The 27,475-nt window shown below is 42.6% G+C and overlaps 2 protein-coding genes across 3 annotated transcripts; both read left to right on the top strand.

The window, feature by feature from the left end:
• Nucleotides 1–223: 223 nt before the first annotated feature.
• On the top strand, nt 224–15,297 carry LOC115047943 (trinucleotide repeat-containing gene 6B protein-like). Of its 2 annotated transcripts, none has more exons than XM_029509192.1 (21): nt 224–512; nt 1,853–1,940; nt 2,212–2,233; nt 2,412–2,846; nt 3,527–6,349; nt 6,491–6,634; nt 6,796–6,986; nt 7,110–7,172; nt 7,304–7,459; nt 7,639–7,776; nt 8,627–8,827; nt 9,012–9,119; nt 9,370–9,577; nt 9,787–9,912; nt 10,069–10,236; nt 10,517–10,663; nt 11,707–11,799; nt 12,073–12,288; nt 12,527–12,597; nt 13,313–13,452; nt 13,538–15,297. In XM_029509192.1, the coding sequence occupies exons 2-21, from the start codon at nt 1,884–1,886 to the stop codon at nt 14,109–14,111; spliced, it is 6,081 nt and encodes a 2,026-aa protein (XP_029365052.1). In that variant the 5' UTR covers nt 224–512; nt 1,853–1,883; the 3' UTR covers nt 14,112–15,297. The 2 variants fall into 2 exon arrangements, with proteins under 2 accessions (XP_029365052.1, XP_029365051.1); XM_029509191.1 differs by having other exon boundaries at nt 9,760–9,912.
• A 1,086-nt stretch (nt 15,298–16,383) lies between these two features.
• Nucleotides 16,384–27,471, top strand: LOC115047954 (casein kinase I). The gene is made up of 11 exons (XM_029509215.1): nt 16,384–16,590; nt 19,118–19,207; nt 20,012–20,122; nt 20,363–20,511; nt 20,820–21,048; nt 23,507–23,677; nt 23,861–24,009; nt 24,202–24,397; nt 24,546–24,685; nt 25,458–25,525; nt 25,622–27,471. Exons 2-10 carry the CDS (start codon nt 19,132–19,134, stop codon nt 25,488–25,490), a joined length of 1,254 nt encoding a protein of 417 aa, XP_029365075.1. The 5' UTR covers nt 16,384–16,590; nt 19,118–19,131; the 3' UTR covers nt 25,491–25,525; nt 25,622–27,471.
• Nucleotides 27,472–27,475: the final 4 nt, after the last annotated feature.

The following is a 27,475-nucleotide window of genomic DNA, read 5'->3' as shown; positions in this document are numbered from 1 at the left end:
CTAAGCTCGAGATTGCAAAAAAAAATAAAAAATCTTCTTTACAATCAAATTTCAATAAAAGATATTGAGTCATGAGTTGAGTTATTTGTGCCTCGCGTGTGTGACGTAATGTTTCCGGTGGAGGCCGCCCCCTGGTGGCCGGGGTCGCTGTCCGCTCCGCTCCTCCTCCCCTCACTGATCAACAACCAGCCCGGTGATATCATATGCTGGCTAAACCTCCACACAGAAGCAAAATGGCCGATAGTAAACTAACCGATCGTACAGCGTCTGATAGTCATCAAGAGGTTGTGCATGTTGTGTTAACAGCTTGAGAACTACAGTCGCGCTATAAGGATAGTCGCCTTTCCTCGGTTTTTTCTACGATTAACATTTCGCCCTTCGGTGATGTCATTTCTTACTCAATTTAGCCTCGAAGAACTCGCTCGCTAGGCTAGCTGCCGTGCTAGCCTGCTAGCGCTGGGTCTGCAAGAATTTTTGCACAGAAGCACTTTATGTCCTATGTGATTCCCGAGGTGAGTATTGACCGCGGACGGTGTGGGCTTTGGTGGCTCTCGAGGGAGTGCTTGTGTTTGTGCTGTTTCATGGCGTCGCTAATTTTCACAGCTAACAGCCTCGGTGTTTCTCCGGCCGGAGGAGCTTCGCCTGTTGTGCGCTGCGCCGCCGAAGAAACGTCACTGAAGTTGTTGCTTTCATTCGGCCCAGTCGACCGTTAGTGTCGAGCAGCCAGCAGCAGGCTGCCTCCCCTAACACACAGACCTGCCAGCTCTGCTCTTTAACGACCATGAAGTTACGACACAGAACAGAAAATCAGCTACACGGAGGGCCCCGGGCTTTGAAAGCAAGGGGCATGTCGTGAACCGACATGACGCGCCTGTCGTCCGCAGTCAGCAGCGGACCGTTTGGCTCGGTGCTCCGAGGCAGCGTATCCCCGCGAGAGCCCGACTCTCCGGGTCACGACACCACGGAGCTCCGCTGCTTCAGCTTCATTAGCAACAGCTAGCACAACTCTGCCGGTGGGCGCTTATAGGTGCACAGCTATTCCTGTCTTTGACTGTTATTGCCATGAAATGCAAGCCGTCCGGTAAGACGAATGCAGACCTCCAGCCATAGCCTTGATGGTATATTTATACAGGACGCAGTGAAAACTGAAGCGATAAGTTATCCAGTTAGCTCGCATTAGCTCTGTGTATGTAAAGCTTAGCTAACACAAACACTGGGCCCTGTCGCGTCCACAGCTCTGCTGTGCTGTGGTTCCTCGGCTTTTCCACGCAGTACTATCCGCTTTTTCTCGGCATCCTGTAGCAAGCTTTGCTTTCCCCATAAACATCTTCACGTGGCTTGGGTATGAGCTGTGTGTTTGCATGTTTACATGTGTTTACTTTTTGCAGGGTAGGGGGCAGGTGTTAGGTCAGTGAGAACATGTCCTTGATAAGACTGGATCGATCCCGTCATGTCCTCACATTCAAGCCAGTATCATCTGGATCAATCCGACACTGTAGTCTCTCTGCAATGCAAGACAGCCTGACTTTTCCAGTAAATTGGCGTTTGAAGTCGCTCCTCAGATTGGCTGGTGCCTGTGTTGTTTGTTGGTTGGAAGTGCAATCGTTTGCTGGTTAATGAATTATGCAGCGAGAAGCTAGGCTACCATGGGCTGTTGTCAAGCTGTCTGACCCTGGTTAACGTTACAGTCCTTACAACACCGACTGTGTAGGAGTATTCCTAGCTGTGATCTGATACATAATATTGATTTCAAGTCCTAAGCGTGTGTCTGGAAAAAAAAAGTTCTGATTAAGTTTGACATTGGCTTGAGGTGCAGCATAAATAACTGGATGTGTATATTTTATCTTCACAGACAGGAGAATCAGGAAAGGGAACAGTGGTTCATGGAAGACAAGAAAAAGAAGAAAGAAGATAAAAAAAAAAGGGAAACCTCTCAGAAGGTAAACAGACATTCACAACTGATTTTGCAATTACTTGCTCCAATATCCCCAGTTGGTATTAACAGATTATCAAGTTTCTAGCAAATTTTTCTGTTTCTGAAACATACTTTGCCTGGCTGTTTCTCTCTTGTATTAGCAATAATAATGCCTAGAAATATTATACTTGCAGATCTGCATGTACCCCTCAGGCAGATTTGAAAACATACATTTCTTGTTCATCAAGCAGTTTGCCACCAAGAGATTACTAACTTGGTTATGCTATATATTTTAGGTGCCAGAACAGAAAATCAAAGGTAAGTCTTGTTTCTTATGTTTTTGTCATTGTCTTACACTTTAGTGTTTATTTAATATTTTTTCCTCAGTTCTTAAAATGACTGTAATACCTTGTGACAACAAAGAGAATACTCACACTACAGTTTTTGTGTTGACTACAACTACTGCTTATTTACAATAATTATTTGTGTGTTTCAGTGCCAGAATTAGCTAAACCCTCCTGCTCCCAACCACTTGCCACCCCAGGCTCAGTGTCCCCCAGCCCTGGCCCTGTTGTCCCCTCATCCTCCAGTCCTGGTGCAGCTGGGGTTTCTGCACAAGTTCCTCCTGGTGGTGGGAACAATGCAAAGCAGCGGACAGCTGTGGCCAACGGACAGCCCTCCTCCACTCCTTCTGGAAGCCAGAGCTCCCAGCAGCAGCGCTACATGTCTAGAGAGGTTCCACCAAGATTTCGCTGCCAGCAGGACCAGTGTAAAGTGTTACTGAAGAGAGGCCAGCCACCGCTATCCTCCATGCTGCTCGGGGGAGGAGGAGGGGAAGCGGGCACAGGGGGAGGCAGTGGCTGGGCAGCCACCCCACCTGTTTCCTTACAGGGAGCAGATAACCCCAATGCAAGCACAGCTGGAGGCACAGGTGGGTCAAAATTATTATATTTACTATGTAGCAGGGGTGTAATGGTATGTGTATACACACGTGTACCAAACGTGCCGAGAATATTCCCACGCTAAAGCAAAGCAGAACTACTCGCCACTCCTGGTTTTCTCTGGGTTACCGAACACTGTCGCATACGTTGTTGTCAAGCCATTCTACCAACCTCATTTGTCATGTAGCAGCCTCACTGAGCTTGACCCACTCAAGCAAATTTTTGATCTACAACCCGGTCTAGCATTAATAAAGACAAGCCATCTTGCAATTGTTTTAGCACCTAGCGTTAGCACCGAGGAACATGAGGCTCATATTTTCTGAGTTTTCTACATTGGAGAATTAAGCATGTGAATAACATTTCAAGTTTATTTCAGTTGTTTGGGTATTATTTTATTTTTATTTTTTGCATTTTTCTGTAATGAAAATGGACTGAACTGTGATTTCAAAACTGAGGTACATACCGAACCGTGACTTTAGTGTACTGTTACACTCATAGTAGTTGCATATCTTTAACTACCAACAGCAAAGGAATTTGATTTTAATAATATTGATATATTATAAATTTATAGTACTGGGACCAACACTTGGTATGTTCATAAAGTCATTAGGTATAGTTGCCAATGCTTCAACTGTCAATTGAATAAATTTTTGTATTTTTCTTCATTTAGATTCCAACCCGGGTTCATCCTCCCTTTCAACCCCCAATTCCTCCTCATCCTCATTATGTGTTGCTGCTCTGTCGTCTTCTTCAACTTCGACTACTTCAACTTATGCAAATTCCACATGGGGGGCAGGCTCTGGCAGCCAGTCCTCTTCTCAGGGCTGCGGGAAGGTGATTGTGGATGGGACTGACCTGGAGGATTGGCCAAGCATCCTAGGCGGGGCCAAAATGAGTGATGGGAATGGAGGCGGGGTGCAGGAGCAAGACTGCCCCAGTAACAACAACAGTAGTGCCTCATGGAGTGAGAGAAATATCCAGCAGAAGGGAGGAGCAGTAGGAGGAGGAGCAGGGAACATGGACAATCCTTCCCCACCTCGCTCTTCTCCTCATTCCTCCTCTTCCTCGCTTAATGAATGTGTTCAGCCAAGTGGTGGTGTGTGGAGCTCCTCCAGCTCTTCTCAGGTGGAGGCAGGGCTTGGATCAGCAGCATTTTACAATTCCAAAGTCTCCCATCTTCTTCCTGGGGCTCAGGAGAGCCCTGTGGGTGGCAGCAGCAGTGTCTCTGGTGCCAATTTCAATCCCAACATGAACCCCTCTGCCTGGCCTGCTCTGGTGCAAGGTGGAACATCAAATTCGGCTAATGACAGCCTCCCACTACACTCATCCATTACTTCAGCTTCCTCGTTTTCTGCCAGCACCACCCTCACCACTCATTCTTTTTCATCTGTGAATCAAGCCGGTCTTCATCAGCAGAACACTGAGACAGCTGTTGGGTCCAGGAGTGAAGAACCACAGCAGCACTTAGGAAACCCAGGGGTGGAGAGTTCAGGTGGACAAGGAGCAGGACCAAATCAAGAGAGTGGAGATGAGCGTGACTGTAGGTTGGCTAGTGTTGAGGACGAAAAGAGTAATCTATCTGGTTCTTCCTCATTAGCTGCCTCTTCTTGGAGATCCATACCTCCAGTCTCCTCTGACCCAAAAGCGGGTGCATCACAGGCAGATGGATGGGCTGGCGGCGGGGTGGGAGCTCAGGGGCAGGAAGGGAATGTGTGGGGCTTTGCTAGTCAGAGTGAGAAGCCAGGGTGGGGCAGGGGAAATGATGGTGGCTCAAATACCCCAGTGGTATCTCAGGGAGCATGGGGCAGAGGCAGTTCAGAAGCAGAGTGGAGTGGCACAGTGGGAGGTGTAAGTTCAAGTAACTTAGCAATAGGAAGTGGAAGAGGAGGAGATGTGAGTAGCAACAGCAGTAGTAGTGGAGGCAGTGTGGGTATTGGTGGCAGTGTTTTGCAGGACTCTGCCTCGCCAAAGTTTGAAACTATGACAAAAGCTTGGGACAATCAGAAAGGGATGGAAAGTGGGGATGGGGCAGTTGGGGAATGGGGTGGAGGAGGAGGGCAGGGTGTAGGCACTGGAGGTGAAGGACCCTCATCTTCTAGTGGAGGAGGCTCCATAGCTGGAAGTGGTGAGGGAGGTAGTGGCAGCAGTCAAAAACAGGATCGAGCCTCTTCTGTGCGCCGCCGCTCCCACCAGACCTCCAATGCTGAAGTGGCCTTACTTAGCATGCTCAATCGGTCTGACCTAGACCCCAAGGTTCTGTCTAACATGGGGTGGGGGCAGACCCAGATTCGACAGAATGTGGCCTGGGACCTGGATACCACAACAGGAGTAGGAAATAGAAATGAAAGAAATTCATCTTCTTCATCTTCCTCTGCATTTTCATCAGCAACCATGAACACTACAACTGGTCGTGGTCCTGGGTACCCATCGAACATCAGTTCAATAACTAATGATCCGTCTTCTGGCAGTCACATGACCAGCCTAAACTCTGGCCCTGCTACGGTGAAGGATGGCTGGGATGGTGGTGCAGCACAGCCCACCTGTGGTCCTCACATGCCTGGTAGCACTATAAAGAAGCCAGGGGTACCAGAAGAAGATATGGAGGGCAGTTCAGGGAAGTCAGCTGGAGGCTGGGGTGATCTCCCACCTGAAAAGCAGGGCAAAGGATGGGGGACTGAAGAACAACAATGGAGGGATCACAGAGGAGGAGGGAACAGAAGAGACACAGGAGAACAGGGTAGTGGGTGGACAGGTGGGCCAGAGGATAAAGGGACAGGGGGCTGGAAGGGCACTGGAAGAGGGGAGGCAGGCAGTTGGGGAGGAGACTGGGGACAAAGGGACTCTGTACCTGGAAGTGGTTGGGGAGATGGGCGAAGCAAAGGTGGAAGCAACTCAGATGACGGATCCTCCTGGGGTAATTTGGATGAAGGGGGATCTCAGCGAGGAGGATGGGGAGGTGGAGATGTCGCCGGAGGCAAATCACACCAGGAATGGGGGAGTGCCAAGCCCCACACAGCATCAGCACAGATACCAAACAGCCAAGTGGCACCAATGAAAGCCCCAAATCAACAGCAGCACCAATCACAGGGCCAGCAGCCACCAGGAGGTTCCATGCAAGGAGGGTGGAACAGTCGGTCCGCTGTTGGAGGTGGAGGTCCACCATCCAAGAATCAGAACCAAAGTTCAGGCTGGACATCTGGTCCAATCCCCCAGGCCTCTGGAAGTGGGGGTGATACGCTGGAGCCCAGTGGCTGGGAAGAACCTTCCCCTCAGTCCATCAGTCGCAAAATGGAAATCGACGATGGGACTTCAGCCTGGGGAGACCCAACACGTTACAACAGCAAGAATGTGAACTTGTGGGACAAAAACAGTGCTACACCCAGCCAAACCCACAGCCAACAGACCCCACCACCATCCATGCAGCAACAACCACCTAGAAGGCAGCAGGGAATACAACAAAGCAGGGACACAAACCCTGGCAATGCTACAGTGGGTAAGCCCAATTTACAAATAAGACTGCATTGGGAATTTCATACACAAAGTAGATTGATCCTCTGTATTTCAACTGTGAAAAATGTCTTTGCTTCCATTAGTATCACATAATGAAGTTAACTTCATTAATCTCCGTGTCCAGGTATGTGGGGAGGAGCACAATCTGTCGATAATGGTACAGCTGCATGGGGTCAAGCATCAGATGCAGCAACAGGCTGGGGTGATCCAGATGAACCTACCAAATCTTCTGGCTGGGGAAATCCTTCACCCAACACAAGTAAACCTGGTAAGAACAGTAATTCAAAACATTATGAAATCTCAACTGAATCATTTCAAGGCACATCATACATCTTTTTGCTTTGGGATTCATTGCCTTTTAAACCACAAGCACACACAGATGGAATTTTCAGAATGTTATTGTAAACATCTGCTATGTTCTTGCTGCAGGCACTAAGCCAATGGAAAGTTGGGGTGGAAAGGGAGAAGGCTCTGTCACAGCCTCTCGACACCCCAGCTGGGATGAGGAAGATGATGGTGGTGGAGGAGTCTGGAACAGCACAGGTTCCCAGGGAAGCAGCTCCTCCTTCAACTCTGGAGGTTGGGGCCAGGCTCACGGAGGAAAGAGAGGCAACATGAAGGTAGGAAACGAGGTTTTAGGGCACAAAAACAGGTTTAACAGCCCTTTTATTGTGGGTTTTTTAAGTTAATTCTATTTGGTAAAAGAATTGACTGGAAGTAATGTTTGAATTTCTTGCCCAAAGAGTGGAGGCGGGGACAGCTGGATGAACCCAGTGTCACGGCAGTTTTCAAATATGGGTCTTCTGGTAAGATGTCACTTGACTAAAGAGGAATCAGTAGTTGTAAATACTGATATTAATAAAGTCACTGATTGGTGATAGGTTAATGTGAGGCCACCAAGTGATATTATTTTATTTTTATTTTTTTTTTCTCTTAGGGTGATGACCCAAGTGATGACAAAAAGATGGAAGGAGATAAAAGAGGAATAACTGACTATAATGGAGAGATGCGAAGGGCAGGAAGAGGTGGCGCATATCGGATACCTAGTTCGAAAGACATGGGTCCTGTTGATATGGGGCCGTATGGTGAAAAGGTCAGCATATAGTGCTAAGTGGTATTAACTCAGTTTTCTGAGATTTTTATTTTTAATTTTTTTTTTTGTTGTTATATGATAATATTTATATCAGCAATATCTGCTACATTAGTGTGAAATGTTAAGTCAAGTGTTCTAGCTGGACACTTACACTATTGTTTTGTTTCTGTTGAACTTAGATGGGTGGCCACGGAGTGTTTGTTGGCAGTAGCGGAGGGATGCCTCAGCCTCGAGGGATGCACCAAGCTGGGATGCATCCGATGAACCCCTCCCAAGGGTTACGTGCTCAAGTGCCTCATCAGTTCCTGTCTGCTCAGGTTTATAATCTTCTCTGTTTGATATTGTTAGTCTGAATGTTGTATCAAGCAGAGGGGTTTCTCCTGAGTATTTGTTGATTTAAATGACTTTCAGAATAACGGAAGTGGCTTGGTGAAAAATTTTCACACATTACAAAATAATGTACTTGCATCCTATTTGTTTCCTATGCACTGTGTGTTAGCACATTTATGTCATGTATGTGTTTTCTTTTACCATCTCATTTATCTGGCCAGAGTAATGAGCCCCACACTTGTTGCACTTTGAAGTCTCCTACCTTCATTCGTTGCAGCACCTCAGAATTGGAATCTGTTCTAGTTTACCTTGTGGACATGCACATTTCCAATAAAAGCAAGAATTACACCTGTTTTAAATGTACAAAAAATCTTCAAAAGAGAGTTTACAGAAAATAAGGACTCCCCTCCCTTTCATTTGTACCAACTTTTCAGTTCTGAGTTTCTTTTAGACATATAGCACAATTCATATATTCGCTGAAGGCTATATTAATGAACAGAACTTTCTGATTTTCCCCCAAGACTCCTTATTCCACTAATACTAGAACTTTTTTTGGTAACTATGAATTACAATAAATTTAGTCTGTCTTGTGTTTTGGTTGGCGTAGTGGGTAGTGCTTGCAGCCCATAAACAGGTGGCTGCAAGGTTCCACTCTGTCTCATTTGCCGCAGGCCATTGCCCACTCTCCCCCATTTCATGTCAGTCTTCAAACTGTCCTGTCTAATAGAGGCAGAAAGGCCAAAAAATGTAATACATTTACTCATACATTACTTTCAAATGAATGTTTTTTTTAATCAAGACTCTGAAAACAAACTAAATATTTCCTCTAATGTGTAGGTGTCGGGTCCTATGCTGAAGCAGATGCCCTCTCCTGGTGGCAGTGTGGGTGGAGTGGTTGGAGGAGTGGGAGGTGTTGGCAGCGTTGGAAGTGTCGGAGGGGTTGGCGGTGTTGGAGGAGGAGTATTCCCTCCTCAGATTTCCCCACAGCAGCTAGCAATGCTAAGCAACATTTACCCCCACATGCAGCAGTTCCATCTGGTACGTGTCTTAATCTTAGATAGTGAATTGATGGATTGATTTGTTACATGGAAACAAATTTTTCAATACAGACTGCCATCGTACAACTTGTGCTAGATTAGATTAATAATTGTGGAATTCTCGCCCAACTCGCATACTAACCAGGCCTCTCAGTCTCTGACCATTTGTTCCCACCACACCACAGGCTTGTCAGCTTCTGATACAACAGCAGCAACAGCAGCAGCAGCTCCTGCAGAACCAGAGGAAATTCTCTCAGCCTCAGCCTGTCAGGCAGCAGCCAGACCCACAGCAGGTGAGCTGCAGAATATGTATTCTATACTCTGGGAACTCAGCTATTACTATTGAAATATAACATTCTATGAGATGATTCTTTGAACCTTCTACTACTTCAACAACGACCTTGCTAATTTTCTCTGTACAACATATTACATCACATATAAATATTGGCAAATAAGGTTTTTATTTACCGAGACAAATTTGAACCACTCTATCCTTCTAGTTATTCTGACTTGATTTATTTTCTTGAATTATGTCCTTTTTAGCTGGCAAGGATTATGGCTATTCTTCAGCAGCAGAGACAGCATCAGCAGGGTGGAGTTGGAGGAGCTGCAGCAGGGGGGAGCTCCAAACTATCCCCGTCTCACCTAGGAGGAGGTCTGTCCAAACAGCCCATGGTTGACTCCCTTCCACATCCTGGAATGGGTGGGCCCTTATCAGACCTTCATGCCAAAACACAAGGGATGTACTCTGGTGAGTCCAGCATGCAAAATAATTGTGGGTTTTGTTTACTTTAAATGGTTTATTAGGCTGTCAAAATAGCCATCCAAATATCCTAGGTTAGAATGAAGTGTGCCCAAGAGTAATGCCATGCAGCATTGCCCAACTCCCAGTATTCTGTAGCTTTCTAATTGGTGTCAACATTGACTGCTTAGGGCTTGCCCCTGGCAGTAACCTGTCAGGACTTGAACTTGGTCCCATGATGGGAGGAATGAAGGACACAGGAGGACAGCAGTCCCGCTTCAAATGGATGATGGAAGGCCACTCCCCAGCTCCTTCTCCTCCTGACACAACCCTTCACAAGAATGGTGTGTAAACAGATGGTTCATAACAAGATATTTTGCAAACATTTTGGAAAAGCTCATCTCCCTGGCTGGTGTTAATCTGGTGTTAATCAAGGTGATATGAAACATATTCATATCAACCAGTTTGACCCCGTTTTTCTTTTGTGTGCCCTTCTGAAGGCCCTTTACCTAGTGCTATAAAGGTGAGAGGAGGATCCCCTTACTCGCAGTATGAAATGCTGGGTGGTGATGGTTTAGGGATTCCTCCACAGGGCTCTGCAGACCACTGGCACCGAACTCCTGGTAGTAAAATGGGGAACAAACCTGCAACGTCCAGCTGGCCTCCAGGTGAATGTCTTTTAGCTACTTACTACCAAAGTGCAGCAAGTTAGTGTCTAGAAGGAATGAATAGTAAAACAAATACAAATTTCAGAATCAAATGTGTAGGCTGCCCTATATATATTACCTTAAGACAGTAAAGGATAACTGATGGCACTGATTGCTTGCCAATATGACATTAAGACGTCAAAGATTGGGGTGATGGGCTTGATGTTCAAGCAATGCACAATGAAAAATAACAATCATAACATTTAAATCACTCAGTAAGTGTTCTCTGGTTAATTGACAGAGTTCCAGCCTGGTGTGCCCTGGAAGGGAATCCAGAGTAGTGGGGACCCTGAGTCTGACCCCTACATGACCCCTGGTAGTGTTCTTGGCTCCCCTGGACCTTCAAGCCTAAATGACTCTGACCACCAGTTACTGCGAGACAACATAGGTATCTGATTAAATGTGCACAACATTGGATTTAAAGCTCTGGTTTGTCCCACATAAAAGCAATTAATAGATTCCAGGGGTTTAGTATTGTAATGGTTGCAAGAGAATGGAGCTGAGTGACTGAAAAAAAATCATTTTTAAAATATTACTGTCTAATCTATTGTACAGTCTTTGGTGGAGCCGTTATCAGAACATATTATGTTGAGCTCCCGTTTGTAGCCATAACTCTTCTCTTAGAAAATTAGGGCTAGGCACTTAATCTGTTCACCAGAAAACCCTACCATCTGTAAAATGGTGAACATTTTATTCAGGGAATAATCATACACAATTCTGCTTCATTTATTAACGTTAAAGTTTTCAGTCAAACGTTTCCAGGCAACTTGCTAAACCCAAAATTAAATTTCCCTTTTGTCTTCTTATTACCATCCTGTGAGAAGAAATGTCAGATGAATGATCAGATGATCAAACTCAACTCATTCACACAACTGGTTATAAGACTGAACTATCTTAATAAGGATCCTTAACCTATTTTTGGCTTGGTCGGACACCGGCTGACTTCTTTTGGAGACAAGATTTCTCTGTTTGATGTGTTAAATTGTCCATTTACCCTACTACTTGTTCAACAACTACTCAACATGTTCCTTTGATGTTTTAAATTAAAAATACTTTCTTTTTTTTTTTTTCCCCCTCACACCCAGCATATATACACACATACACATAGTGCAACCATATACCGGGATGACAACTTGTTGTGACATTAATGCCTTTTTCCTGAAAGAATAAATTTCTTTCTCTCACTCACTGACTTTTGTCAATATACACTTGGACAAAATGAGAAATGAAACAGAAGACTGGAGCCATGTTTTTTTTTGTAACATATGCCATATTTATTGCCATCTTTTTAGCTTGTGGCCAAATGCTTGAAAACAAGCTCCAGTCCTGTTTGTTCATAGGAAGTCGTAGCTCAAAGGTTTTACAAACCACCTTCCTCACACACTGTCTGCAGCTAAACTGTGATCTGGTTTCCTTTTTAATGTTTTACAGGGCCAAACCCCTCCCTTAACACCTCGCTGCCTTCACCTGGTGCCTGGCCCTACAGTGCCTCAGACAGTCCCCTCAACAATGCACACAGCACAGGTATATTTTAATGTGTTTGAATTTGTTATATTGATAATTTCCTTTTGCACTTTGACCTATAAATCGCCAACATATTAGTATAGTTATTTCATTCCTTTGTTTCTATTACTATAATTGTGTTTGAATTGAATCCTACTGTTCTACAATTTGAATATTTGTTTCAAAAAACAATAAGGAATTAACTGTATTGTACCCTCTCCACATTTTTCTGTGGTCTGTTTTGCAAAACTAATTTTCTCCCTCTTTCTTCCACCCTCTCCACATCCTCTTCAGGAAAGTACTCGGAGTACAAACCCAGCTGGCCCCCAGAGCCCATCGGACAAAACAAGTTGTGGAAGACCAATCGCAACAGCTCGCAGTTGCCACGCCCCCCTCCTGGCTTAACAAATCAGAGACAGGCCTCACCCTCCCCTTGGGGTAGTGGAGGCCCACGGTTGGCCCGGAGTTGGGGAGGGGGTGGGATAAATCAAGAGTCGCGGTTCGGGCCAGGTACTGTTAAAGTGAATACGTCAGTATTTTATAACCACTTATGAACTTAGCTCTTAGTTCATATACTATCTGAAAACAGATCTTAAGTCCACGCAGGTCTGACTATGGTATCAGTACAAGCATGTTTATGTAAATAAACAATTTACAGTGAAATCTGTCTGTAATTGACCATAGCATCACTCGTTTGTTTCTGTCCTGTCCCTCTTGTTTGTCTCCCTGCTTTTGTCCATTAATTAAGGCTCAGCTTGGAGTGATGGTGTGGCCTCCAGAGGCAGCTGCTGGTTGCTGCTGAGTAACCTTACCCCCCAGGTGAGGAGTGATTAGAAAAATCTGAAGGGCAGTTACCAGGAATTTTATAGCAACAGTGAATTGAAAATATTAACGGTGTAAACAATAGCAGGCTTGACTTGTCTATAAACCTAAATGAAGCAGAATAATCTAGAAAGATGTAACACAAGTTTATTGTAAGAGAAATATAGAATGGCACTGTTCTCAAAAACCTTTATTTCTACAGAATTTGTTGAGAGTGCAAATTAGCTTCCAGGACAGACTGGTCAGATTTTGATTTCAAAAGCATCCAACCTCTGTGTTCATTCATCTGTATTCCCCTTTAGTCTGTCTTATTCAAATTAGAATGAAGTGTGACCTTCTGTAATTGGATAGCAAAGTTGGATGAGCCATTTAATAAATTAGAGTCTGTACAAATGATATTGCCATGTCTCTGCAGTGGAAAAACTGTAGAAATAAAAGAGGAGTTTCCCTCCTCTTTTGAATAGGCTTCTGTATCTTACTCTAACTCTAAGAATTACAGAATAATAAAGCCACAGTTTACAGTCTCAGTGCATTACTTATTCATTGAGGATTCTTCATCCATAACTGTTGCTGTATAACCACCTAGATTCCCTGACCTTTCTCTGTCACTGTAATTGATGACTCAAGACTGTGTATAATTACCCAAGCTTTGTCACATCACACACACTCTCTAAATCTCTTATACTTGACCTTTTTTATTGTGTCTCTGTAGATCGATGGCTCCACATTGAGGACTATCTGCATGCAGCATGGCCCCCTGCTGACCTTCCACCTTGGGCTGACCCAGGGCAGTGCTCTGATTCGCTACAGCAGCCGGCAGGAAGCAGCCAAGGCCCAGAGTGCACTGCACATGTAGGCTAACCTGTAAACTCACAACTACACATATGTTTAACATTTAACATGCTGTTCAATCTAAATCCTTCTAACTCCCTCTCAGGTGTGTTCTGGGCAACACCACAATCCTGGCAGAGTTTGTGAGTGAGGAAGAAGTTGCTCGCTACTTTGCACATTCCCAGGCCACAGGAGCAGAGGTAGCCAGCTCAGGAGGGTCTGCGGTTGGTGCAACGCAGGGTTCATCTGGAACAGGCACCACTGTGGCCAATAGTGGAGGTAGCTCCCCAGGGAATGAGCGGGCAGCAGGAGGCACAACTTCTGGAGGAAATGGAAATAGTGGTGGAGGAGGGGAAAGTGGAGCAGCGGTTCTAGGCAGTGTGCGGTCCTCTGGCTCTGGCTGGCAAAGCCTTGATGGTACAGGCAGTTCTTCAGAGACCCCTTCAGCCCAAGGTCCGGGGCTGGGGATATTTTCTCAGTGGAGCACCAATGGGTCTGGAGAGGGAGGAGGTGTTGGAGGAGTAGAGGCTGGGAGATCTGGGCTCTGGGGGGGCATGCCTGCAGGATACCCTGGCAGCAGCCTGTGGGGGGCACCGCAAATGGAGGAAAGGCACCAAATGGACAGCCCTGCCGCATTGTTGCCCGGTGACCTGCTGGGAGGAGGGGCTGATTCCATCTGATGAGCACCCTCCATTTGTATGTGTAGGTTTGGACACACTGATACAGCATACACTGGGATACATATGTACTTACTATAGCACACACAAACACATTTACATTGTATGCATATTAATGTGCACACACAAAGCAGAAATGTGAGACATGCTTACACACATTCTTGTGGCCAGACTTAAGCTATTATATAAACAAATGCAGGGACTGTTAGATGTGTATACAGCCTTTTTCCACAGATGAAGATTTCAACTGCTTAGACTTGAAACCTGAAAAAGAATGAAAAGTCAGTTGGTCTGAAAGACTTGACTGGATTGCTATTTGCTTAGTAAATAGGGGACTTTTCTTCAGATTTACATACACATGCACACACCAAATACAGACAAGCCTTCAGACAGATGGGCACTGTAAACAGCATTACCTTCATCGTATAAGAGAACTTAAAAACTACTACATGATGTGAGGTTAAAGTGCTGTTTGTTTTCACGTCCTCTTAAAGATGGAGACAGAATCCAAACACATGCAAACAGCTCTGATTGACAACAGAACTGTATCTTACTGTGTATGTTAAGTTTGTTTTTCTGTTTGTTTGTATGTATTGTTTTAATTTTTGAACAGTGAAAATATTGAAAAATGTCATTGTTCTGTTTTCAAAATGCTGACCTCCTACTGTTGTATCTCACGCACTCTTTCTCTGTTATTCTCTCTTGAACATGTTTGTTACTGTTGCAGTGATAAATGTTAAATTGCTGGCAGTTTGAGGCTATGTTGCATTTCTCCATGTGTTGATACTGCGCACAGCATCATACACATTATATGGACATGAGTATGAGTGAGACTGAGACCAAGTAAGTGGATTAAACCACCACAGTTGTTGTGCGTGCGTGTGAATGTGAGGATAATGTGTGTGTGCATGTTACTGCCTGTCATAATGTGGGCAAGGCTGCTTACTATACAGAAGGTCTATACAAAAATGTTTTGAGTGCATTCGATATACTGCTGACTGTGTGTTAAGAAATATTGGCACTAATGCTTTTTTCTCATTTGAAGTTGTTTTTTTAGCAGACTTGTCTTTTTTATTGTCCGACCTGCAATAATAATAATAATAAAAAAAAAAAAGAACATTTTAATGACACAAAGAGCTGAAGGCATATGCGTTGAGAAAATGGACATGCCAAATCTTATCAAACTGTGTGGAGTGGGAGGGATGGGTGGGACGGGTTGTTTACAGATGCAGAGTAAGAGTTGCCGTACGTTTTTAATGTTCTGTTGTTGTGTATTCGTTTTAAATTAAGACAGGCTTTAACACTCCTGTTCAGTGTTTTCGTTTTGAGATTTTACAAAGAAAAAATTTATTTAAACAAATGAGAACAAGATTAATAAAGATTAAAGTATTGGCTTCTAAATTTGTGTGTTCATTTTTGTAATGTGCCTGTGTCCAAATCCAAGTATAGATTTGTGTTCTTTTGTGGGTGGGTTTTTGTGAATTGTTTTTTGCTTTGTTGAACCAGTTGTACTGTGAAACTGCCCTTATCTGTTCCTCTCTTCAAACAAATGTGAACACTTCAGCACTGCACTGTATGTATGTTGACATCAAAAATAGGTGTTATGTGGATGTTGCAGTATGATCAAGAAACGATGCTAAGTCGATGGACTGGGCCACTGCGAAACAAGCCAGGATGTCCATCTGTCACCCGCTCATTACATCCACAAACCAATCCTATTTAACACCCACGTCATGCTGCTGTAAGCCGCTGCTTACTGTATGAAATCATTTTCTATCTGCCTCTCAGTGTGTGAAGTAGTTTGACCACCACTTTTGTCCAAAGGCAAATGTCCAGCGTAGATTTTTCAGATCATTGTGATAGATAAATGGATATCTCTGGCCTCAAATTTCTTGCAGAGAGGAAGCAGGTTTGGGACATTTCATGTTTTTCAGAACATCGTGTTGGAGACTTCCATGCAATTTGTAATGCGAGAAGACAAAGTATTTTTATGACAATAAATATAACAGAAAGTCTCAAAACTGCTGCAAGATAAACACTAACAGTAAGATCGCACTGACTTTGTAAACACATTAGAATCAGAGTGCTTTCTTAGTCCCAGAGGCCAGTTCGCGTCCACAGCCTGCTCCATTCATGTACATGAACATTATACCTCGGAAGTCCCGGACAGAGACCTGATACTTGGTGACATGTTTCTTTAATGACTGTGTGCTGACATCCAGCGATGACATCATCGACGTGAACGGGCGTGTTGTTAAGTAACGAGAGGGGGAGACAGACTCCAGCGGAGCACGGCCGCCCGAGCTGCTGGAGCTTCTCAGGGACTATCAACAGGCAGAGCAACCGACGACAGAGCTACGAGCTGGGGGAATGAAAGCCGCCAGAATCCGCTCCCATCCTCCTCCACCCGTGCCCCTGTCCGACTGACAACCATCGGATCACTAACTCCACCGAAGCAGCTCTCCGACGAACCCAGTATCGGGTGAGTGTCGGCTCGGGGAACCGGGGAAACCGAGGGGGAAAAGGGGCCTGCTTCGGCCGGGGTAGACTCTCGCATTCACGGCTTACGGCAGAGGGGGAGGGGGCGAGTAGTAAGGATGCCTATCCACACGGACTAGTCTGGTTCATGGGTGCGGTTGTAAATATGACAGAAAATGTGTTTTTAGAACAGGATAAATCGCACATTTGTGGGTTTGCTCTATTTTAGACATTTCTGGTCAGTACGTATCGCGGTCCGGTTAACGTATTTCTACTAGCTTACTCTTAGCAGCCAACACTTAACTAACACTAATGCTCTCGCTTGGTATTTTCTTTTACTGGCAGTAAATTAAACGAACGCGTCTTTCTACGCGAAATATCACTTAAAGAATGTGAATTTTATAGCAAATTATTGTGCCTCAGCAGCGTTAATCGCAATCGACTCGCTTCTCGGCAAATTGCAACCATGATGGATAAATAGAGCCTGACATCCGTCACCAGTCGGACTGGACATGTTTTACAAACGATGAAGTTTAAGTTGCCGACGTATCGGTGCTTGTGTCTGCTGTCCAGTCTGTACGGCCGAGCAGTGACAGCTGTGTGAGTGATAGAAGCGCAGCACTGCTTTTTTTTTTTTTTTTTTTTTTCATGTGATTGTGAAATCTTCTGGATTTCAGTCTCTTTAGCTTGTTTTTCTCTTGAACTTATTTTGCCACTTCTACAAAGAGCAGCTAAAAAAAACCAAAATCACACTTATGACGTCCTCACTGGCGGTTACATGCTGTGGCAACTGTAACCTACTCACTGTTTACTACAATTCTGGCACATGCAGGGTGTTTTTTTTGTTTTTTGTTTGTTTTTTTTTTTTTGTGTGCTTGTGTTTTTTGTTTTTAAAATGGGGTGTCTGATAGTCTTCAACTGCTAGCTACTCTTTACACAAGTCATTCTCTAAGGTTTTATGCCTTTACAATAAACAACAATGTACAACTTTTGAAAGCACACAGGGTAAATGTGTCTCAAATCCACGTGCTGCCCATCTTTGAACAGACAGTAAAAAAAAAAAAAAGAAATCACTGATGAGCATGGCCTTGTGACTAATGTTGCTCCTGAAGTCAGGTCCCTGGCTGCATGACATAGCCTGGTGGTGTAATGAAACCTAACCCTTTATTAACCCAAATCCATCTGCCTTCATCACATCCACCATGACAAGCCATCCTCTCTTCAACTACAACTTACACAGAGGTGTAGGGCCTACATCCGACATTGTTGGCACAATTTTGATGATTGAATTGAAGATGGAGCAATGCAAGTTACTTACAGTTCAGCAAAGATGCTTGCACAGTAATTTTCGGAGAGATATAGACAATGTGGATGTAGGCAGACAAGGTAAAGGAGGCAAGTTCTGCAGAGTTGATGACTGGTCTGCTGCCTTGAGTTGGCAGGCCCACAAAACTGAAGTTGTCTGAGAATGCTTTGTTTTGCAATTTGCGAGTTGTCGTCATGCTGTCATGAGACTGTTTTGATGTTTTCTATAGAGGATGTAGATTCAGGTCACACTGACGGTTACACACAATAGGGCACAGCCTATTCAGTGTCTTTTCCTGTGGAATCGTCAATAGAGCAAGTGACATAATCTTAGTAGATAGCTCAGAGCCTGATTACCTGACGCACACTAAGTGTGAAGACACAGCTGTGCTACATTTGGAACAAGGGGCCACTGTTACTACCAACAGCACAGTTTGTTTACGTGGACAACCCAAGTTGCTTGTTAAGAAGTAAATGTCTAAAGTAGTAAATTTAGTAGTCTAAACTCTGTAATGTCTAAACTAGTAAATTTCACAGACTTGGCAAAGAGCCTTGACACAGATAGTCAGCAGTCAACGCCTGCCCATGCCTTACCACCCTTGGCAGTGCCAGCACAGAACAGTGGAGAGCTTAGTCTTGCTTTTGCAGTAGCTGCACAATGGTAGAGAGAGAACTAAATAAATGATGATCCTGCTCCAGCATCACGTGCAGATCAGCTCAGACGATACACTTCGTTTCCTTGTGTGTGCTAAGTCCTAGCACTGATGCAGCAATTGATTCATCCCCTCTTCCAAGCATTAGCTAGCATGGCTGTTTCCCTTATTTTACCGTTTTTTTTGTTGTTGTTTTTTTTTCTTTCTTTTTTCTCCTCCCATCCTTGTGTGCTGATATCAGTGCAGTCACCACCCCCTCCTAACTCCCCTACAAAATTAACCATGTGTTTCTGGAGGCCAGACAGCTGTTTGATCAACTAGCCCTGATTAAGCTGCATTCTCACGCAGTTCACTGCGTCTCTCATTGATGATCATCATGTGACCAGCTGACTGGCCCTTGAGGATCTCTTCTCTCATAGTACTACTCAGGAAAGTCAAGGGAATGGTTTCTTGTTCTATTCAGTGAAGTTTTACAGAGCAAGTCAAGTCAGTCAAGATGCGCAGCAGAGAAAAGCTAGTGTGGCATCACATGTCATTAGCCTTCTTCTAACCAAATCAATCTGTTATTGACAGTGACATTTGCAGCCATGGAGCTGAGAGTGGGGAATAAGTACCGGCTTGGGCGAAAAATAGGGAGCGGTTCTTTTGGAGACATTTACCTTGGTAAGTGGACTGTTTTTTTTTTTTTTTTTTGTTTGTTTGTTTGGTTTTTTTTTTTTTCCCCCCCTCTGTTTTAACTGTCCGTTTCCCTCCTTTGTTCAACTATCCACATAAGTTGTTGGACAGTATTTTCATATTGTATCATTATGTTTGTTTGGCGATCAACTAGATTGTCCTCAATATTCATTCAGAACTGAGCTGGTCTCGGTTTTTATATACATATATAAAAAAACATTTACGGAATTGCCGTAAATCGTTGTCCAAGATGCCGGCCGGCAGTACAGAGGAAAGCCGAGCATTAGTATGCAGGACTGTCCCTTGGAGAGGGCACAAAACAATAAAACAAACAATAAAATAATTGGAAGTGACACATGCACTTTTCTTATTCTTATTTATTAATTAAAAACAATATTACAGTAATCAATACTCAAATTAGTTGCATGTGAGTGTCGATATAACGATCACTAGTGGTCAGCTCATCCAGGTGCCCATGAAAAGCTGACACTGCTGGCTTGCAAATATCTGGCTGGCTAAAAGATGAATAAGAGGTCCACGTTAATGTGGATATTTGTTTGTTTCCAAAAAAACAAAATGAGTGATTTCTAAATATGATGTGGTTGGTACTTATTTTATTTATATATTGCCTTCTTTCGTGAGGTGTGTTTTTTTTTTTTTTTTTTTTTTTTTTTTAAGTCCCCATGCAAAAGTTGAATTAATATTAATTGTGATTGATCTAAATTATTTTAATTGATTGACAGTAGGCATGTGTTTGTTTATTTATTTAACTTTTTGGGTGCATCGCCTCAGGTGCCAACATTGCCACTGGTGAGGAAGTAGCCATCAAGCTTGAATGTGTGAAGACCAAACATCCACAATTACACATTGAAAGCAAATTCTACAAGATGATGCAAGGAGGAGGTAAGTGATTGCAACTTTAAAATGCTTGGCAAGATTTATGAATGCATTCCTCACTAAAATATTTCTTGTAATGTTTTAGATGTCCTATTAAATCTGCAGGAAACCTGTACAAAATCTTTGAAGCTCTGTCATTCACATTGTTTTGATTTTTAAAGCCATTTTAATAGTCTATGCATTTGAGAAAGGCCAATTATTATCAGTTGTAGAAGGTCCAGTAATAACAGTGGACTTGTATTCCAGTGGGCATTCCATCTATAAAGTGGTGTGGTGCTGAGGGAGACTACAACGTGATGGTAATGGAGCTGCTTGGTCCTAGTCTGGAGGACCTTTTCAACTTTTGCTCCAGGAAGTTCAGCCTGAAAACTGTTTTGCTTTTGGCAGACCAGATGGTATGTCCTATCTCTACACAAAGCACTGTCCTTTCAGTTGAGCTCTCACTATATGAAACATTCTCATTTTCAGAAGAATAGACATGTCAAACTTTCATATATAATTGATGTCATTATAAAATTTTTGGTCTCTGCTAAACTTGTGCAACCACTGTGCTAAAGATTTATCAAATAAATATAAAGATTCATCTAACAAATCGCTCTCTCAAGCACAGTTCATTAAGCCTTTGTTGTAACATCCATCTGTTCTTATGATTAAAATAATGTGTATTGCAGAACCTGAGTTTTGTTTCACCTGTGGCCCCCAGATTAGTCGCATTGAATACATTCACTCCAAGAATTTCATCCATCGGGATGTGAAGCCTGACAACTTCCTAATGGGGCTTGGCAAGAAGGGCAACCTGGTGTACATCATTGACTTTGGCCTGGCCAAAAAGTACCGTGATGCCCGCACACACCAGCACATCCCCTACAGGGAGAACAAGAACCTGACTGGCACGGCACGCTATGCCTCCATCAACACACATCTTGGAATTGGTAAGGAGGCTCTTAATAAAAATCTATACTGCTTTTTTGATGAAGTGTGTGTAGGGTCTCAAGAACTATTGCATGTTTTGCCGCATGTTTTGCAAAACAGTGAATTGGGGTTAATACTGCTGCAACTTTTCAATCTTTCTATATTTATACATGTACTCAGGCAGCTCTTTGAGTACAAGAGAGACCCAATTGGTCTTGTCATTCATGTTTGTTTACATTCTACGTATAGCTGACAAGGGAGCGAGGTCGAAGTGTTCTCGAGTAAGACTAAGGCAGAAAGAAATGGAACACGGTTGGGCAGCTATTCTGCCATCAGATGGAAAGGAATATGGCATTGTAACTATTTGTTGCAATTAGTAACAGAGAGCCAAAGTTGCGCAACTTCTGCTCCAACTGGGTAATACCCTTGCTCCACTTTTTCAGCTGCCTTTGAATACTAAGCACTTGAATATTATGCATCAGAGCTGCTCATAATGAGAACTGAATCTATGTGACACTCATCAGTTGTCTTTGAAATCTTTATTCAGTCATGTCCCCTTTCCTTCTCACTTGGTGTCTCTCCAGTTCTTTTTGGTGATTAAGTAATTGTTTCACTGAGGATGCGGCCACATTTAGCTCCATTCTGTCCTATTCTGATTTCAGATCATTTTACTTGCTTTATCAGTCTTTGTTTTTATACATGGAGTTACATGGGAACAAGGCTCCTGACAGAGAAAAAGAAGGAAAAACCAATTTGAATAGAAAACAGCCCTGTTGTCATTTCAGTCAATTGCTCTGTGATACATATTACAGAGCTAACAATTTAAACCCACCTCCACCCATTTCATAACTAAACTAGCTGAACAATTTTAGGCCCAGAAAATTATTTATCTGTGTTTTGGTTTCACATTATTGACGTTGTGTTGCACACTAACTGGAAGGACAAAAGTGAGGGTGAAAAATGGTTCACAGATCTGTTAGGGACATGAGCTTAAACTCTCAAGCGACAGAACTATCTCTGTTGTAGTAAGTAACCTTACTGTACATCTAAAGTAAAGAAATTAAGCAGTTTTAGGAATCAAAGTATACAACATTATGGGTGTTCGTAAATGCTGTGATGTCGATACTTTGCTTATATTTGGTGGATATAAAGATGTGATTTTTCATTCTTACCTTATCAAACAAAAAGTACACTTTAAGGTCCTTCTCATCTTATTTGTGTTATGTCGGAGACATGAGCAGTCCAGATAGTGATTTTGTGGACATGATGTAAAAACTGTTCACACATCTTGCAGAAAATTACCTCATTACAGTACAGTTATCTTTGACACATTGTGATTTGTAACCATAGATATTGAATAAACTAATTGAGCTACCCTAACCCATATTCCTGTTTTCAGGCTGTAGTCATGTTTGGCCAGATTGCCATACCTGTCAACACTGGGCTGTGAAAAAGAGGGCGATTTTCTGGGGTAGCGGTTAGAATGTTCCTCTCACAACATCTCTGCCCTCATTTAACCCTACAACACAAATGAATTAAAAGGATGTAAATAAAATAAAAGAGCCTTAAATCCACAGCTACAATGCACCTCCCATAATGACTTTGCAGTCTTCTCTGAGTCAAATATGTTTAATATTATTAACAATACATAAAATACAATTATATATGCATAATAACAATAAACATTGCAATAATTACAGTCGTGTGTACAGCAGATACAGTAACAGAAATAGCGGTCGCAGCAAAAATCTACAAGACAGTGCCACAATAGGCAGTGAAGGTGCCTTGTACTTCCAGATGTCACAACAGGCTTACAGACTACAGACTAGAACTGCAGAAAATGTTTGTACCACAACAGAGGTCTATTTACACAGCACTTTCCCATTAAATAGCTATGTATTACAAATTGAATCAGAATCAAAACAACCGCAAGACAGAAAAATAAAACACTGCTGGAATATGTAATGGTTTGTACTCTGATAGTAATCATAGTCGGTCTGTCTGTGTGTCTGTGACAGACTTCACTTTTCCTGGTTTATGTTTTTTTTTTTTTTTTTTTTTTTTTATATATATATAACCAATTTTTACCTCCGTGTTCCCCGCTGAAGTCAGCCTGACAGACTTAACAGAATGCGTGGTCATGAATAACATGGTTCGCAATGACAAATGTGAAAGTGTTACACCACACATAGGTCTAGATTGTGCATTATTCCATAAATTTTTTTATTATTATTATTTTATTTTTTTTGGCCTGCAAAATAAAACTAGTGAACTGCTTTTACCTCAGGGGATGTCTTTCCCCCCCCCCCCCCCCCCCTTTTCTGTTATTTGGAAATTACAAAAACCTGAATTTCATTTGGAAATAGTCTATAGTGTTTTTATTTTTTAAAACTGTAAATACGCTCTGGTTAAATGCGCCTTTGTGATGGCACTAAATCAACTAAAATGCACTGCTCTTTCTATATTTTCTGGTCACAGAGCAGTCCAGACGTGACGACCTGGAGTCTTTGGGCTATGTCTTGATGTATTTCAACCTGGGCTCCCTCCCCTGGCAGGGCCTTAAGGCTGCAACCAAGAGACAGAAATATGAACGAATCAGTGAGAAGAAAATGTCCACACCCATTGAGGTTCTTTGCAAAGGATACCCTTGTAAGTGATTTTTCTGTATTGCCGTCTGCGGCTACAGAATGAAGTTTCCTCAGTTTGGAAATGAACACTAAAAATTATATAATTATATTATCATAGATCAACAGCCAATAAGTGATGCGTTGTACCTATGTAACCAGGATTTTCTGTAAACTGAGTATCTCCTTGTCACTCTTTCTCAAACAGCCGAGTTCTCCACATACCTGAACTTTTGCCGTTCACTCCGTTTTGATGACAAGCCAGACTATTCCTACCTAAGACAGCTCTTCAGGAATCTATTCCACCGACAAGGCTTCTCCTATGATTACGTCTTTGATTGGAACATGCTCAAATTTGTAAGTTTTTGACTGTTTCTACCTTCAGTATTCTTTCTGTGGGTGCTGAGCTACCACTACCGCTTTCATCACATGCCAGTTTCCCATCTATCTGTTCCAAATTGTGCACAATATAATACAGGTCAATTAAAAGCTATTGTGTTTTTTGGGAATAGAAAAGCATTAATGTAGCTGTTTCATTTCATTTATCAGGGTGCCAGTCGGACAGCTGAGGATGGGGATCGGGAGAGGAGAACGGGAGATGAGAGAGATGAGCGAATTGCAGGAGCCCCAAGGGGGTCTGCATCACGAGGCCTCCCCCCAGGTCCCAACCCTGGAGCTCCCAACAGAATCAGGAATGGGCCCGACCAGGCCATCTCTAACCCTGCTTCACGAGTCCAGCAGTCTGGTAAGCTTTTTTTTTCTACATTATTTAAGTCCCAAACTTCTGTCTTTTAATAACAATACTTTATTTAAAATGGACGGAAAAGATTTTTGTTTTCTAAAATATATACAAATCAGATGTGGTCATCTCTTAGCTTTATGTGTAATTTCAGGGAACACGTCACCACGAGCAATTTCTCGTGCAGAAAGGGAGAGGAAGGTGAGCATGAGGCTCCATCGTGGGGCTCCTGCCAATGTATCATCCTCTGACCTCACAGCCCGTCACGACCAGTCCAGAATTTCCACATCACAGGTGAGAAACCTTTCCCAGGGCCAAGGGACTTCTGCTGCCAATGCTGGAGAAATGTTTTACAAGCAGCAGGGCATCCACAGATTTTTATGTTAAAATGAACTGGGTCATGATGACCGTAGACCCAGAGAAATAATTAAGTAATGTAATTAGAGATTGAAATGGAAGGCCATCTCAGACATTTGGAGATCATTGTAAATCAGCACTTTTATGGTTACAGAAATTGTGTACTAATGCTAGTATTTGTTGCATGGCTACCCTACTGCTGTACATACAGTGCACTAATTGAGTGCTTTTAAAGGGAAAAAAATATGTACATGTTTACTTTCTGAATGTGGGTGCGGTGTCTGGTTTCAGAATCACCTTTGCTTCTGAAGTAATGAAGCCAAACATTGTAGTAAACGTGACTTACTACTTTCTTTATTTCTCATGCAGCAGTGAAAAAGAACGCCATTCTTCTTCTTTTTTTTTTTTTTTAAACCTGATTCAAATTCCTGGGTTAGGGTTATTTGTCTCATTGTGGGGAAATTGAGTAACAGACCTAAGTGTAAGGGTAGTGGTTAAGAGTTTTGTTTTTTTGTTTTTTTTTTTATGAAAGAGATACAGGTTATGTACATTTGGATGTAGCATCTACCAGGAGCATTGTTGGTTGTACAGTTTTACAGCTTCAGGAGGGAATGACAGTTTAGCCTTCTATAATAGTTATGCCTAATCCATGTGAGAGAGAACTTTACTGCCAGTTTTTCCTCTGAGTCTAATTTAATTTCTGTTTCAGGTCAGCATGCCATTTGAGCATATGGGAAAGTAGAATATTTGGGCTCTGCATGCACATGAAACTGACAGGTAATCCATGTTTCATTTATTTTTTTCACATAACTGCAAAATGCGTCACTAATACATTGCTTTCTGTAATAACTGGCAATCTCTTTGTTGTTTCAGGGCAGCGAGGTATATTCATTGCTCCAGTTTATTTTCCTTTTGTATTTTTTACCTTGTCTTATTTCAAGATAATTGCCAATGGACACAGTTATTTGGAAAAGGACTGAAATTTTTAAAGGAGTCAGGAAGTCCATGGCGGAATCCGACATGCACTCTTTAATGAACCGTCTTTACTGAACCCTGGAGCAACACAATACAAACAGCAAATGACAGTGACAGTGTGAATGACAGTGTGACACTATTACCACTCCGTGGTTGCTCATACCTGCTCCCCTCTTCCTTGAATCATTCCCTTAATACCTTCTGTCTGGCAAAATGTGAAAGAACTGCTTGCATCAAACAAGCAAGAAGCTATCAGGGACACCCGCATGTTTCTCCTCAAAGGTCAATTTTGTGAGTGATATCAGCTTCGCAAAGATTTCTTTTCAGTTTTAACACAGCAAACAGACCTTTTCAGTCAATGTAGTCTCTTCTCTTTCATGAAGCTGTCTTATATCGGAGCTTGTTATGGGTTTCCTTTCATACATGTTTTTGGAAGAAGTAACAGCTAAAAGATCAGAAGGTAGATGGGGAGAGCTAGGTGAAAGGCTAGTGGACAAAAAGAAAGATAACTTTGAAAAAGGATAAGTAAGTATTGTTTTAGCTGTTGTAGAATAATGTCTCTGGTGAAGTAGCATTTGGTCCTTGCTTGCCCTTCATCCTTTTATGTCGTGGTGATGTACTGTCCCTCAAAACTCAACCACCAAAACCTCCACCACCCTTTATTTTGCCTGTTTTGAGTTGTGTGTTTTTGTTGGGATTAAATGAGTGGGTAAGGTGAAGAATGACCATAGATATTGCAAAGACACAGTCCCAAGTCTTGAGGGAAGCTCCTCAGGAAATCCTCTGTGTATTTGACCAGAGACCATAGCTGCCCATTTTGGCTAAGAAATAGTGGCTGCAATTTTTATGATAGTTCTTAATGTTACCTTTTTTATTCTTTTGTTATCGGAAGTCACTGGGGTGTAGGAAGACATTGATGGGGATTAAATTTAGGGGATGGGGCATTCAATTTTTTTTTTTTTTTTTTTATGCTTACTCCACTGTAAATATTTTTTATTTTGATGTAAAGCCAAAATGTGGTTATTTGATTCAAGATGTAAAGTAGAAAAATGCATACTAATGACAAAAATAGGGGCTTTAGAGATTCAGAAGTTTAGGTATTCGTATAGTGGATAGGGCTACTGTTGCTTTGCCACCTGGGTCATCAGATGTATGTGTTTTTTTTGTGTGAGAGAAAATGATACAGTAAATCCCGGTTCAGTAAATCCTTGTATGCAAACTGTTTTTATCATTGTTCTCTTTGCTATTTATCTTAAGCTATATTTTAATCGATAGCGTGTTGTCCTTTATTCTTTGTTTCATTTTATCATCAGCTGTAACTTATTAGAATTGTATTAATCTTTTTTGCCTACCTTTTTCTCTTCTGTTATGGCTCAAAGGTTTTCTGTTCATCTCATAATACACAGGGCTTTCAACATTCCTTCTGCAAAAATGATACATCAGTAGTTTGATGTCACTCACCTCCATTTTAACCCCCAGCAACCATGATGATGTCATTCTGAAGAAATGTGGCTGATGCAATTGCAGGGATGTGTAAATAGCAGTGTACTGTGTGTAATTACCTTTGTACAGGCCACCATGACCCAGTGGCATTGTAACAGGTGGGTTGGGGACGGCATAGAGGAGGCTGCAGTGATGGGGATTTCACTTTATGTATTGTGTACTGATAGCTTGTACAGTTCTTTAACACACTTTATTTACAACAGTATTTGTGTATATTTTATGAAGTAATAAAAATTAATAACGTTGCTC

The sequence above is a fragment of the Echeneis naucrates genome, chromosome 8 (genome assembly GCF_900963305.1).
Source record: "Echeneis naucrates chromosome 8, fEcheNa1.1, whole genome shotgun sequence".
NCBI lineage: Eukaryota > Metazoa > Chordata > Actinopteri > Carangiformes > Echeneidae > Echeneis > Echeneis naucrates.
This window is presented reverse-complemented; position numbering and strand designations above follow the sequence as displayed.

Coding starts and splice junctions, on each gene's coding strand:
- LOC115047943 (XM_029509191.1), top strand. CDS start 1,884: ATGGAAGACAAGAAAAAGAAGAAAGAAGATAAAAAAAAAAGGGAAACC. Junction 9,578..9,759: donor AACACAAGGGATGTACTCTG/GTGAGTCCAGCA, acceptor TTGACTGCTTAG/GGCTTGCCCCTGGCAGTAAC. Junction 9,913..10,068: donor CACAACCCTTCACAAGAATG/GTGTGTAAACAG, acceptor GCCCTTCTGAAG/GCCCTTTACCTAGTGCTATA.
- LOC115047954 (XM_029509215.1), top strand. CDS start 19,132: ATGGAGCTGAGAGTGGGGAATAAGTACCGGCTTGGGCGAAAAATAGGG. Junction 20,123..20,362: donor CAAGATGATGCAAGGAGGAG/GTAAGTGATTGC, acceptor CTTGTATTCCAG/TGGGCATTCCATCTATAAAG. Junction 21,049..23,506: donor CAACACACATCTTGGAATTG/GTAAGGAGGCTC, acceptor TTCTGGTCACAG/AGCAGTCCAGACGTGACGAC.